Source organism: Neofelis nebulosa, chromosome 7 (genome assembly GCF_028018385.1).
Source record: "Neofelis nebulosa isolate mNeoNeb1 chromosome 7, mNeoNeb1.pri, whole genome shotgun sequence".
In the NCBI taxonomy this organism is placed as follows: domain Eukaryota; kingdom Metazoa; phylum Chordata; class Mammalia; order Carnivora; family Felidae; genus Neofelis; species Neofelis nebulosa.
In genome coordinates, this window is record NC_080788.1 from 107,399,822 (window position 1) to 107,417,579 (window position 17,758).

General features: G+C 37.6%; 1 protein-coding gene across 2 annotated transcripts in view; it reads left to right on the plus strand.

The window, feature by feature from the left end:
• The window catches only part of JKAMP (JNK1/MAPK8 associated membrane protein), a 30,191-nt gene that overhangs the window by 11,213 nt on the left and 1,220 nt on the right, over window positions 1-17,758 (plus strand). For both annotated transcript variants that reach the window (XM_058739199.1, XM_058739200.1), the window contains exons 4-6: window positions 603-809; window positions 4,140-4,321; window positions 9,020-9,096. In XM_058739199.1, coding sequence (XP_058595182.1) covers window positions 603-809; window positions 4,140-4,321; window positions 9,020-9,096 — 466 coding nt within the window. The remainder of the gene's footprint in view (window positions 1-602; window positions 810-4,139; window positions 4,322-9,019; window positions 9,097-17,758) is intronic.

The window sequence follows — 17,758 nt, forward strand, 5'->3', positions numbered from 1 at the left end:
AGTATTTAAAAATAAGCAAAACTAGACAGAGTGGTTTTGAAGCATAATCTAGTTGGAATAAAAACTTCAAAAAAAGTGATAAAGAGAATTTAGTATGATGGTTACCTCTTGGGGGAGAGCCAGGAGTGGGAAATGGGGAAGGAACAGAGGTAAATAGAAGCTGTTAATGTTCTAATTACTGGGTTAAATTAGGAGCTTATAATGTTTATTATACTTTATAACTAATATATATTATATATAATCTTTTGTGTGCTTTTTATATTTAAGATAATTTAAAATGATGCATAGATAACTAAGACATTTTTAATAATAGTTTGGCAATATACTGAATATAAAGGAAGATTTCTGCTTTTCTATATACATTTAGATAATCCTGGCACAGTGTTATCTGAGTGATGATTTCTTTTTAGTAAAGGAGGTTAAATTCTTCTCAAGTGGTTCTCATGTTTGACTTTTCTTACCTGTTTAGAAGATATTTTCGTTTCAGGATTTATCAGTTAAAATTTCCTTTTAGAATCTGTATTTTGAAACATACGGGTGTTCTTAAAAGCCATTTAAATACTGAAAATTTTCTGGTAATTGTGCTTCTTTCGTTTTATTAGTTCCAGTGCCCTTTTCCAGCACATCACTGCATTATTTGAATGCAGTATGGCAGCTATTATCACCTTACTTGTGAGCGATCCGGTTGGTGTTCTTTATATCCGTTCGTGTCGAGTACTGATGCTTTCTGATTGGTACACAATGCTTTACAACCCAAGTCCCGATTACGTTACCACAGTGCACTGTACTCATGAAGCTGTCTACCCGCTGTGAGTATTTATATAGACTTAAGATCATTTTAAAAATGATAATTATAGATTGTATTCAGTTCAACAGATTGAGCATCGAAAAATGGCTTCTAGGCACTGGGGGAGATATACAGAAATGATTTTCTTCTCTTAGGGATACATAGTCTGATAGAAGGAAACAGAAATACATCTTAGTATAATACAAGTCAAAGTATTTTTGTAGTTGGTGTTGAAGTGTGTAAACCATTTCTAAAATAAGCCATAGATGTTTCTTTAAAAAGAATTCTTAGGAAGACCTTTAGGATATGCAGCAGAGAAGCAATATCTGACATAGAGGAGAGAGTATGGGTTCCAGAGCTAAAAACAGGCTTGAGTGTGAATCCTGAGCTGCTGTGGTAACGTGACCATGTTAAGAGCCTCTTGTAACCTCAGTTTTCCCATTGGTAGAAATGGGAATAATGTTATAAGGTGATTGGGAGGATTAAATAAATCTACACGTATCAGATACCACGTGCAGTGCCTTACGTACAGGAAGCACTTAATAAAATAGTAGCCGGCATTAGGAGAGTGCTGCTGGAGTTAATGTTTTATTTTTTTTTCTGAAACAGATGTTTGTAATTTCCATGAGAATATTTTGTTTTAAAAATACCAAATTCAGAAGACTATATTAGCCCAGACTACTTTGCTTTTAGAATTTCTCTTTGTGTTCATTTTGATGTGTTTTTCGTGGTAAAGCTCTAATATAACAGTCTGGTGTTCATATTCTCATAGTTGTAGCAAGTTACCATTACATAATATGCTCAAGAAAATAGTCCTTTTTGTGTAGGTTCTTAAGAGTACTAAGTGTGAAAAATAGCCATGCACATGTGTGGAAAAGGTCATTAAAAAAAACATAAGTTCTAGATACAGGGATAAGAAAATCTTTCCACCTGCCTACCATTAAGTCCTATAAATTATTTATTTCCTGTATATATACTGTCTCTGTCTCTTTATGTACATGTAATTTATATATAAGACTGCATATAAAACACTGATAATGTGTTCTTTGTTGCTTTCATAGAGCTGTAACTCTCAGCTTTGATTCATCTCTTCTCATATACTCTTCTGGGGACTGCAGAACTTAACCTGCTCTTTAGAAAGCTTAATAAGTGCATCAGATATACATATAACCATCTTATTTAAAACAAAATCAGACTCATTTACTGCTGGTCACATATATAGTGTTTTTTATATCTGTAAAGCACATAGTAGGAGAGTCAAAAAATAGAAATGGCAAATAGGTGCTCTCGGCCCTCATTCTGCAGCTTTAACAGCCACATCCTCACACAACTTCACTGATTATGACATTTTCCATCTGTTCACCATCTTTGAATTAAGTAGATTCTTTTTCTCAGTAGCTTTACCAATAGTCACTGTGCAGTGGCCTGTGTTATTGTAGCAATCATACAAAACAGTGGTTTTTGAAATTACAAGAAGACTTTATAATATTAACATTGGGTTTATACATATTTTTTACTTCACATAGGCATTTAAATGTAGCTAGATGACCAGACTGGGGCTGAACATTTCAAAAAGCAGCAGAACTACCCGGGGCTCCTGGCTGGCTCAGTCAGAAGAGCATGCGACTCTTGATCTCAGGGTTGTGAGTTCAAGCCCCACATTGGGTGTGGAGATTACTGAAAAATAAAAACAAAAAGCTGCAGGACTACCAAAAGTTATAGTATTTTTTTTCTTTTGTGAGTCAACAAAACGGTACAAAATTATCAGAAACCTTTTGGAACACTGTTACATTGACTAATGGAGGCTGTTTTCTCCATTGGTGGTTTATATAAGCTAGTTCCATACAAACTGAAAAATGCCCAGATACTTTACTGATAGTTACAGTTTTGAGAGGAACTTGATTAGATGAGACATGGAAAAGCATGCAAATTTCTATTATTAGAAACTTACTGTAAAAAATGTTTACATTGCTAAAACCTTATTTATGAGTTACTGAAAATGAGCAATAAATACTGTTGTAACAGAAATTAGCTTGTCAGATTTATCCTATCCCCATATATAGGAGACATGGCTGAAGGTGGGGTGGGGGCAGGTGGAAGGTAGGGAGTGGGATACAGGGTGGGATACAGGTGTCTGCTTCCAGAGACTGGTTTCCTGATTCATTAGGAGAGTGACTCATGGTAGTTTTCTTCTGATTAAAATAATCGTCTTTTTGGCACTTTTAAGGAACTACAAGTTGCAGGAAGAGACAGATTTTATTTTGTTTTGATGTGTTGGTAGGGTGTAGCCTAACAAGACAAAACTCCTCATCCAAGGAGGTCATATAATAATGTGTTGCAATTAGGGCAGCTGGGCTGAACCTAAAACTGTCATGGGAGCACAGGGATGCAGTATGATTATGCTGTGTGGAGAGGAGGCTTGTGGTCTGTGTTCTGAAGGCTCCTGTGCTTCCTGTGACTCGCCCCTGCGTAGGGAGGGGTTTGGGTATTCAGATAGTAAAAAATGATCTGAAAGTCTTCACGAACAGGAGGTTAGAACTATGTGCATAGAAATCCCATTATTCAAAATAAAGAGCTACAAACTATGGCCTGGTGATATAGATAGATATTTTTACATTTTTCTTGATATAAAACTACATGGTAATACATTTGAAAAACAGAAAAAGCATACAAAAGTAAAATAATATGTAGTTCCGTTTCTTCAGATGACCACTGTTAAAAAAGTTGTCTTTCCAGTTTCATTCTGAATGTGTGTATATGTTTTTTATTTAATTTATTTATTTATTTTTATTTTTTTTTGTTTTTTTATGTGTGTATGTTTTTTAAAGGATATTAAGGTGAAACTATACACATGGTTTTTGTAACCTTTTCTTGTCACTTCATGTTTTAGGCACAGTTGCTTTTGTCCTTAGTATTTCTTCCATAACCTGATTTTTAATGGCTACGTGCTATTCCAATATGAATATACTTTAAATTTTAATTTCCTAATGTTGAATATGTATTTTCTTCCTGAATTTTCCTTATTACATGATTCAATAAAAATCCTTGTTTGTAAAGTTTGTGAACAGTCCCTGATTGTTTTCCTTGGATGAGTTTCTGCAAGTAAAAGTGCTGAATCACAGAGTGTAAACATTTTTGGAATTTTTGATCCATGTTTCTAAACTGCCCGTTGGAAAGGAAGCAGCACACACTTTCCAGCAGTGTGTGAGTCTTTTTGGCCAACCCTCCCCCAGTCTGAATATTCAATAGGTTGACTTAACGGACTTTTTAAACCTTTTTTAGCATCTTCGATTTTAAATTGATCAGTAATAGATACATTTTTGGTGTCACGATTCCATGTTTTATTTCACAGATACACCATCGTATTCATCTATTATGCATTCTGCTTGGTATTGATGATGCTGCTCCGACCCCTTCTGGTAAAGAAGATCGCCTGTGGCTTAGGAAAGTCTGATCGATTTAAAAGTATTTATGCTGCACTTTACTTCTTCCCGATTTTAACTGTGCTTCAGGCAGTTGGTGGAGGCCTTTTATGTAAGTTTGATGGGTCAAGTCAGTGAAATATATTAATTTTTATATGTGATAAACAGTGTTTTCTCTAAGTATAATTTTGTATCTTTTTCTTTAAAATAGCTTTTATAATCCCTGAAAATAAATGTATTTTTGCTAAAACATGTAATAAGTCTTATAAAAAAATAAAAATGGGTTTCTTAGAATAGAATAGGTATTATCAAGCTAATCAAAGCTGATTTCTAGGGGTGCCTGGGTGGCGCAGTCGGTTAAGCGTCCGACTTCAGCCAGGTCACGATCTCGCGGTCCGTGAGTTCGAGCCCCGCGTCAGGCTCTGGGCTGATGGCTCGGAGCCTGGAGCCTGTTTCCGATTCTGTGTCTCCCTCTCTCTCTGCCCCTCCCCCGTTCATGCTCTGTCTCTCTCTGTCCCAAAAATAAATAAAAAATGTTGAAAAAAAAAAAATTAAAAAAAAAAAAAAAAAAAAAAACAAAGCTGATTTCTATTTAGAGAATACTTTGTATCTGAGGCTTATAACCTCAGTAGGAATACTTTAAAAACCTGAGTATAAATTAAAAAGAACTGGTTTTTGTATATAATACATGGAAATTACTGTTGATTTTATATATATGTACACACACACACACACGCACACTAGTATGTACTACTTATCATAAAGTTACGTCTTTGGTTTCTGAGTTCCTTTATGAAATCCTTTTGGGTACGATAAAAGAATCCTCAGTATACTCTTTAGTATAGCTATTCATTTATTCAGCAACTATTTAGACTGAACTGTGACTCAAAAGAAGAATAAGAAGTTGGTGTTAAAGAACTGACATACTACTAGGAAAGCTAGAAGTAGCTGAGAGAACACAGTATAGCACTTAACCTGAATATGTGACATTGAATGTTGCAGGGATGTTAGATACCACCTTCTCTGTGGAGCCCACCAGGGTACAGAGGGCAAGGCTTCTGGCCTAAAAGAACTAGGCAAGACTGGGCATCACTATGTAGCTTGGTGATGAATTTGGTTCAAGATGAGGAAAGCACTGTGAAGGTGTGGCCAAGGGAAGAGGAAATTGGAGATTAGTCAGGGGTCTATTATCCCTCATATTCTAGTTACAGATCTATTGTTTCCGTTGGGCCTGCATAGTATTTGAAAATGTATATTTCCTTCTAGCTCTTACCATTCCCTGTTTTAGTTTTGGCCCACTTCAGTTGTTTACTTGCCTGGCTGGCCTCTGTAGGGGTTTGAGGTCACTATTCTTGCTCTAGAGAATAGGGTCCTACTCTTTAAGGATTTTAGGCAGAAGAGTGACATGCCTAGGTTTGCATTTTGGAAAGAGAACTTGGTAACAGTGTGGAGGATGGATTCGTCGGGAAAGAGAACCTGGGGGATCAGTGAAAAGGTTATTGCAGCTAGCCAAGTCTGTCTGACCTAACACAGAGAAACACTGGGAATGGAGAGCTGCTTTAAAGATAGATTTAACTAGACTACGTAATTGATTAAACATAGGGGTGACAGAACGCGAGGAGAATATGATAGATAGCTTTTTTTTTTTTTTTTGAGTGCACAAGTTGGGGAGAGGGGCAGAGGGAGAGAGATTGAGAGAGAGAATCTTAAGCAGGCTTATGTTCAGCAGAGCCCAACGCAGGGCTTGATCCCACGACCCTGGGATCATGACCTGAGCTGAAATCAAGAGTCAGACACTCAACTGACTGAGCCACCCAGGTGCCCCCATAGAGTAGCTTTCTGACTTAGTAACTGGTGAATACAGCAACGGTGAATATTAGAAAAAGCAAATTAGATATGTTGATGAGAAGTGAATTCGGTTGTAGGTGTTCATGGAATATTCACAAGAGTACAGGTAATTATACTAGTCTGGTACTTGGGAGAGTTGTCTAGGCTAGAAAGATTTAAGAATTGTCAGCCTTCAAATCCCTGTGTCCTAACCTATGGATGGTGCTATTGTGTAGGACCTCTTGGTTATATGAGGAGAAAAAGGGAAAAAGCTGTGGAAAGTCAGTCAGGGTTTGGGAAGTTAGCCCAGGAGACTGCCAGACACCATTGCTTCATATACTGTACCTGCCTACATTGAAAAATGCCTTTTCTGGGGCACCTGGGTGGCTCAGTTGGTCGAGCATTGGATTTCAGCTCAGCTCATGATCTCACGGTTCATGGGTTTGAGCCCCATGTGGGGCTCTGTGCTGACAGCCTGGAGCCTCCTTCAGATTCTGTGTCTGTCTCTATCTCTGCCCTTCTGCCACTCGCAGTCTGTCTCTTTCTCTCTCAAAGATAAACATTATTTTTTTTTTTAAAGAAAAATGCTTTTTCTCACAGTGAGTGTCTGATCATTTTGTTAACAAGCCCCTGCTCAAAACACATTCATTGTGAGGATAGAAGAGTCAGTGTTCACTTGCACTAAATATAAATTCATGAAGGCTCCTGAGATTAGTCACAGAGGACATTATATACCAAGTCATAATTTTATGATAATGAAAAAAACAGATAATTTTTTGTGGGGGTGTCTTAGTCGTTTCAGACGGCTGTTACAATACTATAGGTGGCTTGCAAATGACAGAAACTTTTTCTCCTCGTTCTGGAGAATGGGAAGTCCAAGAGCAAGGCACCAGCAGATTTGGTGTCTGGGTAAGAGCCCACTGTGTCCTCCGTGGCAGGAGGGGAGGGAGCTCTCTGGGGTCTCTGTTTTGAGGGCACTAATTCCATTCACGAGGGCTCTGCCCTCATGTCCCCATCACCTCCCAAAGGCCCCACCTCTACCCTCACGTTGCGAGTTAGGATTTCAACAGGAGAATTGGGGGGGGGACACAAACTTTCTGTTCATAACAAGGAGAAACAGAAGTCTGAGCAAAGTAGAGCAGCAAGCATCCTCTGGTAGGTAGCTTAAGAGATAACACTTGGGTCTAGGGAGAGAGGCGCTGGAATCATTAGAGGCCTGTGACACACTTTTACCTACTTAGAAATATTATTGAAGCCGTTTTTAAGCGTGATCTGTATCTGAACTACCAGGGGAACTAAAATGTAGATTCTCGGCACCCCCATCCCCCGGCCTAGTTGCTCAAAATCTTAAATTATTTTATATCCTAGAGTAAGAACCATGCCTGAGCCCAAGACCACCCTCCACTCCCCACAAATTTAGGCCTTGTTAGAAATTTCCTCTCACCTTAGATGGCTTTTTACTACTCTGTCCTAAATTTGTATCACTATCAACATTGTTTAGCTATTTATAAATATTTATAAATGAATTGTTTGTCGAGGATGCTTATCACTGTCTATAAACTAAAATATTCTAAATGTCAAAAAGGTACTTATTTAGTAAGTTGGAATCAGGCCTGTATAGATAATTACAAGTTTCTGCCTTCTGCATTCTGAATTAACGTTTGAAATTCTTCTAGACGGGTTCCATTGCAATGTAAAATGATATGTGGTTTCATAAATTGAAGTTGTTTTAAAATAATTATATGAAAAATAATTCAAGATTTCTTTTTCTCAATTTGCTCATTTTAGTGTGCTGTAAATTGAAAACATTTTAAGAGAAAGATAGTATTTTGTAAGAAAAAAAATTTGCTTCAAGTAGAAATAGCTAGAATTTTGACATAAAGAATATTGGAGGGGCACCTGGGTGGCTCAGTTGGTTAAGTGTTTGACTTCAGCTCAGGTCATGATCTCACAATTTGTGAGTTCAAGCCCCGTGTCATGCTCTGTACTGACAGCTTGGAGCCTGGAGCTAGCTTCTGATTCTGTGGCTCTCTCTCTCTCTCTCTCTCTCTCTCTCTCTCTCTCTCTCTCTCTGCCCCTCCACTGCTCATGCTCTGTCTCAAAAATAAACAAACATTAAAAAAAAAGAAAAAGAATATTGGATGATCCATTTATCCTTTGAGGTTTGTTGATACATGAACTTTTCTAAAGAGTAATTAAAACTGAATAACTGTTATATTTAGCATTTCTCAACCAAAGTCCTCTACCTGGATCATGAAACAAAATAATTTGAGTATTTTCTCAATCCTCCCAAGTCAAGTTTGGTACATACTAGTATCATTCTAGATACATGGATGGAAGTTAATTCTTTACATTCAGTGGATGTCTTAAGGCAGGGGTCTTCAAAGCTAGGCCAAGGATTGTTTTACATTTTTTTAATGTTTTATTTATTTTGAGGGGTGGGGAGAGGGGCAGAGAAAGGGAGAGAGAGAATTCCCAAGCAGGCTCTGTGCTGTCAGTGCAGACATGGGGCTCTATCTCACCATTCACTTTGTGAGATCATGACCTGAGCTGAAATCAAGAGTTGGACGCCTAACTGACTGAGCCACCCAGATGCCCCAAGTTTTGCATTTTTAAATGGTACGGGGAAAAAAGTAGTTAATTCTTAACATGTTAAAATTATATGAAGTTTGGGTTTTGTTTATAAAGTTTTATTGGAACATAGCCACACCCATGCATTTATGTATTGTCTGGCTGCTTCCCACTGTAACAGGGACTTGGGTGATTGAGACAGATACTGTATGGCCCGCAAAGCCAAACATATTTACTCTCTGGCTGTTTTCAGAAAGTTTGCTGACCCCTTTTAGGGCATTAGGGCTTAAGTCTCTCATGGGACTGGTTGAGAAAGTTTTCAACTATGGGGAGAATTATACTGTATGAATTTTTTTTGATGTTTTATTCAAAATATTTAATTTTCAATATAATACCCATGTTTGTTTTTCAGATTATGCCTTTCCATACATTATATTAGTATTATCTTTGGTTACTCTGGCTGTGTACATGTCGGCTTCTGAAATAGAGGTAGGAAACCTTTTTTCCTTTGTTAACAGGTTGTTTGTTTTTTAAATAGATTTGACAACTGAATAGGAAAATAGTACATAAATAGTACTCCTGATTGTTGTTGTAATCCTGTAATCCTTGGTGAATGGCACTCAGTAGCTATTAGCTGGTTAGTTCAGTTTATAAAAGGTTGTATGTTACCCTGTATATGCTTGGGAAGTCAGTGAAGTAGTAGGCTCGACTATTCAGCATCTTGGAGAAAAAAACTATCATTTCACAAAATTGACCCACATAGAAAATGTTTAATTATTGAAATGTTGAAAGTTGTTAACACTATTTTGAAGGAAACATAAAATACTTTATTGTATGTAGAATTAATTTTACATTTTATTTTATAATGATGACTAAGTCATCAGTAATTATATACATTCCATACCCTTCTATATTTTGTTCCCAGTTTTATTTTCTTGATTATGGATGTTTACTTTCGCACTCTAATATCTAATATTTTGGTGATTTGAAAGAACATTAATAGTCACATTAGTTTTGATACTGTTCCTGTTTTGAGATCTCCATTTTGTGCCTCTTTTTAGTGTTTCGGTGGAAGGCCACTGTTTGAAAGAACTCTTGGAGTTATTCCTTTAACTTGAAAGGAATAAAAGTGTAAAGTGTCTTAGTTCTCGTCCATCCTGCTTGCTAGTCTAGTGCCCGGGCACTGTCTTCAACCGCGTACTGCAGTCGATAAGATGTGTGCTTTCTCTTAATTCTTTCTTTAAAAAAGTTCTAGAGTTCAGAGCCTATTTTGGAGTCCTTGTTGTTGCTCTTTTTTCTATTATGTTACCGAAAGAATGAGAGGGAATGGCTTTCAAGTAGAATAATAGAGGAAATACACAGAATATTTTTATGGTGATTCAAATGTTTTCATTTGTATTCTGTCCCCATTTCTCCTTTGTAATCTTTAATCAACATTACAAGGTGTTTAAAGAAGATAAACAAATTCATTTTGTCACTTTTATCAACTCTAGGGAAAGACTTGAAGGAGGAAATGATTGGCTATTTCAATAAAATAAAGCCTTTAAATTTTTGTTTATTATCTACAACTACTGTGGGTAGTTAAATCAGCTTGAAACTTATTTCTCTGCCCCAGGAATCTCTCATGTATAAAATGTTTGTGTACTTCAGTTAGACTCTATAATGAATCAGAAATAGGGACGTGAATCAGGAAAAGAAAATCTAATTCTAGATGAGTTGATGAGTTGTTTAATAAGAGAAAATTGGTAACCTACTGCAAATTACATTTCAGTATGTTTAATAGCACCTTCAGATACTACTTTTATAATAACTTGGTCCCTCCAATTTCTACATATTATAGAACTGTTTTAAAGATGAAAGGAAATCACAGTGTTCATAGGTCATTTCTGTTATGCAGGCAGCAGACTCGAGGAATACTAGAGACTGAGGAAGTTGGGTGTATGTACCTCCTACTTCCCACCTGTAACCCTCAGCTACAGTGGATCAGGGCAGGAAGCAGGCACATAGTATGGGATTCCCTTCTAGTTCCTATCTATCAGAAGAAACTGGAGTGTTTCCAGGGTTGAATGCTGGGGTGGACTAGAACTTAAGAGACATGGGCTCCTGTCTTGATGCTGTCCCGGGAGTGCTTATATGGCTATAGGAAGCCTCAGTTTCTAGTTTCCTCATCTGTAAACTAGTAGCTAGAATGAGTGATTTCTTAGGTCCTTTTTAGGTCAAACATTGCATAATTCTGAGATTTTGTGTGGAAACAATATATTTTATTTTTATTGAAGTATTAACATACAGTGTTCTATTAGTTTCAGGTGTACAATATAATTACTCAACAAGTCTATACATTACTCAGTGCTCATCAAGATAAGTGTATTCTTAATCCCCTTTATTTCTCCCACCTCCCCTCTGGTAACCACCAGTTTGTTCTCTGTATTTGAGTCTATTTTTTTCCTTCCAGTCCCTTTTTATCCTTTGTTTCTTAACATATGAGTGAAATTGTATGGTATTTGTCTTTCTCTCAGTGGTTTACTTCACTTAGCGTTATACCCTAGGTCCATCCATGTCGTTGCAAATGGCAAGATCTCATTCTTTTTTATGACTAAGTAATGTTCCATTGTTCATCTATACCACATCTTTATCCATTCATTTATCCATGGACATTTGGGTTGTTTCCGTATCTTGGCTTTGTAATTCTGCAATAAACGTGGAGGTGCATATGGGGCGTCTGGGTGGTTCAGTCAGTTGAGCGTCCGACTTCGGCTCAGGTCATGATCTCACAGTCCGTGAGTTCAAGCCCCTGCGTCAGGCTCTGTGCTGACAACTCGGAGCCTGGAGCCTGCTTCAGATTCTGTGTCTCCGTCGCTCTCTGCCCCTCCCCCACTCATGCTCTCTCTGTCAAAAATAAACATTAAGAAAAAAATTAAAAAAAAAAAAAAGTGGAGGTGCATATATATCTTTTCAGATTAGTGTTTTTGTTTTCTGGGTAAATACCCAGTAGTGGAATTTGGTTATTCTATTTTTAATTTTTTGAAGAACCTGCATATTTTCCACAGTGGCTGTACCAGTTGGCATTCCTACCAGTGGTACACAAGGGTCCTTTTTCTCCACCTCCTTGCCAATATTTGTCATTTCTTACGTCTTGGATGTTAGCCACTGTGGCAGGCATAAGGTGATTTCTCCTGGTGGTTTTCATTTGCATTTCCCAGATGATCAGTGATGTTGATCATCTTTGCATGTGTCTGTTGTCCATCTGTAAATTTTTTTCCGAAAACTCTTCAGGTCCTCTGCCCATTTTTTAATCGGATTGTTTCTTACCGATATATCACTTGCAAATCTCTTCTCCCCTTCATTAGGTTTCCTTTCAGTTTTGTTGATGATTTCCTTCACTGTGTAAAAGCTTTTTATTCTGGTGTAGTCCTAATACTTTGTTTTTACTTTGTTTCTCTTGCCTGAGGAGACATATATAGGAAAATGTTTCTTTAGCCAATGTCAGATTACTGCCTATTTTATTCTAGGAACTTTATGGTTTCAAGGCTCACATTTAGGTCTTTAATCCATTTTGAGTGTATTTTTGTGTATGGGGTAAGAAAGTGGTCCCGCTTCATTTTTGTGAATGTACGTGTACAGTTTTCACAACACTATTGAATAGACCGTCTTTTCCCCATTGTGTACTTTTGCCTTCATGGTCCTAAATTACTTTACCATATGTGCAGGGGTTTATTTCAGGGGATTCTGTTCCACTGATCTGTGTCTCCTTCTGTGTCAGTACAATACTGTTTTGAATACTGTAGCTTTGTAGTATATCTTGAAATCTGGGCTTGTCATACCTCCAGCTTTGTTTTTCTGTCTCAAGGTTGCTTTGGCTATTTAAGGGTTTTTTTGGTTCCATATAAATTTTACAATTATTCTAGTTCTATAAAAATGTTGCTATTTTGATAGGGATTGTATTAAATCTGTAGATTTCTTTGGGTATTGTAAACATTTTAACAATATTGGGTCTTCTAATCCATTAGCATGGAATTTCTTTTCCATTTGTTTGTGTCACCCTCAGTTTCTTTCATCAGTGTTTTATAATTTTCAGACTACAGGTCTTTCACTTCCTTGGTTTGTTTTTTTAATTTCTCATTCTCCTACTTCATTATTAGTGTATAGAAATGCAACAGATTTCTGTTTATTAATTTTGTATCCTGCGACTTCACTGAATGCATTTATCAGTTCTAGGAGGTTTTCAGTGGGTCTTTATGGTTTTCTACATAATACAGTAAAACCTTGGTTTGTGAGCATAATTCCTTCCAGAAACATGCTTGTAATCCAAACTACTTGTATATCAAAGTGAATTTCCAGAACCATTGGCTCAGTTGTGATCATGTGACATTCACTGTCACTTACTACTCGTATTGCAAGACATCAATTGTTTATCAAGTCCAAATTTATTGCAACTGTTTGCTCATCTTGTGGAACACTCGCAGAACAAGTTACAATCCAAGGTTATACTGTATGTCATCTGCAAATAGTGTAAGTTTTACTTCTTACCAATTTGGATGCCTTTTATTTTTTCTTATGTGATTGCTATAGCTTGGACTTCTGGTAGTATGTTGAATAAAAGTGATGAGAGTGAACATCCTTGTCTTGTTCTGGATCTTAGAGGAAAAGCTCTGTTTTTTACCATTTAGTAAGATTTAAGCTGTGGGGTTTTCATATTTGGCCTTCACTATGTTGAGGTATGTTCTCTCTAGACCTATTTTGTGGGGAGGTTTTGTCACAAATGGATGTTGTGCTTTGACAAATAATGCTGTTTTGTATCTGTTGAGCTGATCCTATGGTTTTTATGTCTTCTCTCATTAATGTGATGTTGCATGTTGATTGATTTGCAAATATTGAACTTGTAAAACCCACTTGGTTGTAGAGAATAATTGTTTTAGTATATTGTCCCATTTGGTTTACCAGTATTTTGTTGAGGATGCTTGCATCTGTGTTCATCAGAGATAATTGTTGAGTAATTATAATATGTAGATGTGTAACATATCTGTAGTTTTCTCTTTTTGTGGTATCTTTCTCTGGTTGTGGTATCAGAGTGCTGGCCTCACAGAATTGAGAAGCTTCCCTTCCTATTTTTTGGAATAGTTTGAGAAGAACGGGTATTAACTCTTTTTTAGATTTATTTATTTATTTATTTATTTATTTATTTATTTATTTATTTATTTATTTTGAGAGAGAGCACGCGCGCAAGTGTGGGGGCAGGGGGAGAAAGGGGGACAGAGAATCCCCAGCAGGTTCTATGTTTAGCGCGGAGCCTGATGTGGGGCTCGATCTCAGCCCTGAGATATGACCTGACCTGAAGTTGAATCAGACACTTAATCAACTGAGCCACCCAGGCAACCCCTTAACTTTTCTTTTAGAATTCACCTGTAATGCCATGTGGTCCTGGACTTTAGTTTGTTGAGAGTGTTTCAATTACTGATTCCATTTCATTGATAGTAGTTTCCTGATTCAGTTACCTGGTATGTTTCTAGGAATGTATCCATTTCTTCAAGGGTGTCCAATTTATTGGTGTATAATTTTTCATAATCTTTTTTAATCCTTTGTATTTCTGTGGCATCAGTCATTTCTCCTCCGTTTCTAGTTTTATGTCAGACCTCTCTTTTCTTGATGAATCTGGCTTACCGATTTTGTTGATCTTCAAAGAACCAGCTCATGGTTTCACTGATCTGTTGTTGTTTTTTTTTTTTAAACTTTTATTTACTTCTGCTCTAGTCTTTATTATTTTCTTCCTTCTACTGGCTATGGGCTTTTTGTAGCTTGTTTAGGAGTAAGATTATTTGAAACTTTTCCTGCTTCTTGAGGTAGCCCTCTGTTGCTATAATGTTCACTCTTAGAACAACTTTTGCCATTTCCCAAAGATTTGAACCACTGTGGGTTTTTTTTTTTTACTTATTTACATTATTAAATACAATTTATTGTCAAATTGTTTTCCATAAAACACCCAATGCCCATCCCAACAGGTGCCCTCCTCAATGCCCATCACCCACTTTCCCCTCTCCCTCCTTCCCCCATCAACCCTCAGTTTGTTCTCAGTATTTAAGAGTCTCTTATGGTTTGCCTCCCTCCCTCTCTGTAACTTTTTTTCCCCCTTCCCCTCCTCCGTGGTCTTCTGTTAAATTTCTCAGGATCCACATATGAATGAAACATATTGAACCATTGTGGTTTTCATTTGTCTCATGTATTTTTTTAATTTCCTCTTTGATGTCTTGGTTGACCCATTCATTGTTAGTAGCATGTTATTTAGCCTCCATGTGTTTGTGTTTCTACATTTTTTTTCTTGTGATTGATTTCTAGTTTCATACCTTTGTGGTTAGAAAAGATGCATGATAGGATTTTAATCTTTTTAAGTTTACTGAGACTTGTTTTATAGTCTGACATGTGATCCATTCTGGAGAAGGTCCCGTGTGCACTTGAAAAGAATTTGGAATCCATTGTTTTTGGAAGGAATATTCTGAATATATCTGTAGGTCCATCTGGTTTTATGTGTCATGAAAAGCCACTGGTCTTACTGATTTCTGTCTGAATGATGATGTATCCATTGATGTAAGTATAGTGTTGAAATTAACTATTAGTGGATTACTGTCACCTTTCTTTGTGTCTGTTAATAGTTGCTTTATGTGTTTAGGTGCTTCCATGTTGGCTGCATAGATATTTATAATTGTTATATCCTCTTGTTGGATTGTTCTATTATTATGTAGTGTCCTTTTTTGTCTCTTGGTACAGACTTTGTTTTAAAGTCTGTTTTGTCCGGTATAAGTATTGCTATTCCAGCTTTCTTTTCCGTTTGCATACTTTTTTTTCCATCCCTTCACTTTCAGTCTGCGTCTATTTTTAAGTCTGAAGTAAGTCTGTTAAAGGCAGCACTTAGGTTTTTGTTTTTTATCCACTCAGGACCCTGTGTCTTTTGACTGTAGTATTTAGTCCCATTTATACTCAAAGTAATTATTGCCATTTTCTTACTTTCACTGCTTTCTAGTTTTCTGCTCCTTTTCTTTCTCTGCCCTTGTGGTTTGATGGCTTTACTGTTATGCTTAGAGTCCTTTCTATTTATGTATCTATTATAGGTTTTTGATTTGTGGTTACTTTATGTCCATATATAACTCCTTATGTGTATAGCAGTCTATATTAAGTTGTGAGTGACTTTAGTTTGAACCCATTCTAAAAGCACTAAATTTTTACTCCCCTCCCCCCCCATTTTATGTATATAATCATACTTTACATGCTTTTATGAATCCCTTGACTGATTCTTATAGATACAATTGATTTTACTGCTTTTGTGCTTTAATTTCCATACTGGTTTTATATGTGACTAATCTTTTATTATATTTTTGCATTTATCTGTGACATTTTTTTCCTTTCCTAATTTTCTTCTGATTATGGCCTTTTCTTTCCACTCAAAGAATTCCCCTGAATATTTCTTGTGAGGCTGGTTTAGCAGTGATGCACTCCTTTATCTCTCCTCCTATTCTGAATGGTAACTTTGCTAAGTATTCTTGTTTTGTTTTCCTTTCAGCACTTTGAATATATTATGCCATTCCCTTCAGTCCTTCAGAGTTTTTGCTGAAAAATCAGCTCATAGGCTTATGGGGTTGTTTTTTAAATATGTACCTGCTTTCCTTTCTCTTGCTGCTTGTAAAAATCTCTGTCACTACTTTTGCCATTTTAATTACTATGTGTCTTGGTGTGGACCTCCTTAGGTTGTCTGTTTCCTTCCCCCGATTAGGGAAGTTTTCAGCTAATGTGTCTTCAAATTTTCTGCCCCTTTTCTCTCTCTTCTCCTTCTGGGATCCCTATAATGTGACTATTATGCTTGATGGTATCATTGAGTTCCCTTAACCTATTCTTTTTTAGTGTATCTTTTCCTGGTTGCTGTTGAGCTTGGCTGCTTTCCATTATATACATCTTCCAAATCATGGATCCTTCTTCTGCCTCCTCTAAATTATTGATTCCCTCTTGTGTATTGTTCATCCCGGTTGAGTTCTTCATCTCTGACTCTGAGATCTTCCACTCTTTTCTCAAGTCCACTGAATATTACTTTGAGTTGTTCATCATGCATAATATCTGTTTCATTTGGGACATATTCCTCTGTCTCCTCATTTGTGTATTTTTTTTCCTCCATGTATTAGATTCTAGTCCACTGTATCTCCTGATCTTGAAAGCTGTGGTCTTCTGAAGGAGAGGTCCTGTAGTGCCCTATGGCACCCTGGTCACCAGAACCAGGCACTTCAGGGGTGTCTCCTGTGTGGGTACATGTGTCCTACCGTTGTGGCCGAGCTGCGTTTGCTTTCAGTCAGCAGCAGTGGCCCCACTTCATCTGCTTGGGGCACACCAGGCAGGGTTTTTGGGTGTGCTTTTAAAGTGCCAGTCCGGGGCCGCTGAGAGCCTGTAGTGTGGCAGTCCTAGGGGTCAGACCAGATGCCTGACCCCATTCTGTCTTTTGGGGCTGCAGTTGCACCTGTCTCCGGGGCGTTCTCCCTGCCTTGTCTCCTGAGAGGTTTTCACTGGTTGGTGGGGCTGGCAGTCCCACCAGAGGCTTGTTCCCAATCTGTCTGTTGAGGCTACATTAGCATGGATCAGCAGGGTCCTTCCTCTGCACATTTGGTTATAAGGTTCGGCTATTTGGACTGCGGGCACACTCATGTGTGTGATTACCTTCCCCTCTCCCCAGGGCAGGAGCCACTCTGGGGTTGCTCACAGGGTATGTTGGGACATGGTGCTAGCAAGACAGGTGGAGAGTCTTCTGCTGGTTCCTGCAAGTGTCTGGGTAGGAGTGGGGAGAAATGGCATTTGCCAGCTCTTTTGTTCTTGGAGAAGTTTCCTAAAGATCCCTGCACTTCTATTGTACATTCTGAGATTAGTAAATCTCTAAATCTTCTTCACAGATACCTCTGGTGCTTTTCAAACTGTTGCTTCCATGCTGTATCTCTGCCAGGTTATGCCGGCTCTTTAATGGCTGGGACTACTCAGTTTCTCTGTTGTCTTCTGGGGCTCTTGGAGCTAAGCGCCACCAATTATAAAAACTCGCAAAGTGAAGGCCCACTATTTTTCAAAGCCTAACATTATGGGGACTCGTCCTCCCAGTGCTGGACCCCCGTGCCTAGGGTTCCTGGTGTGA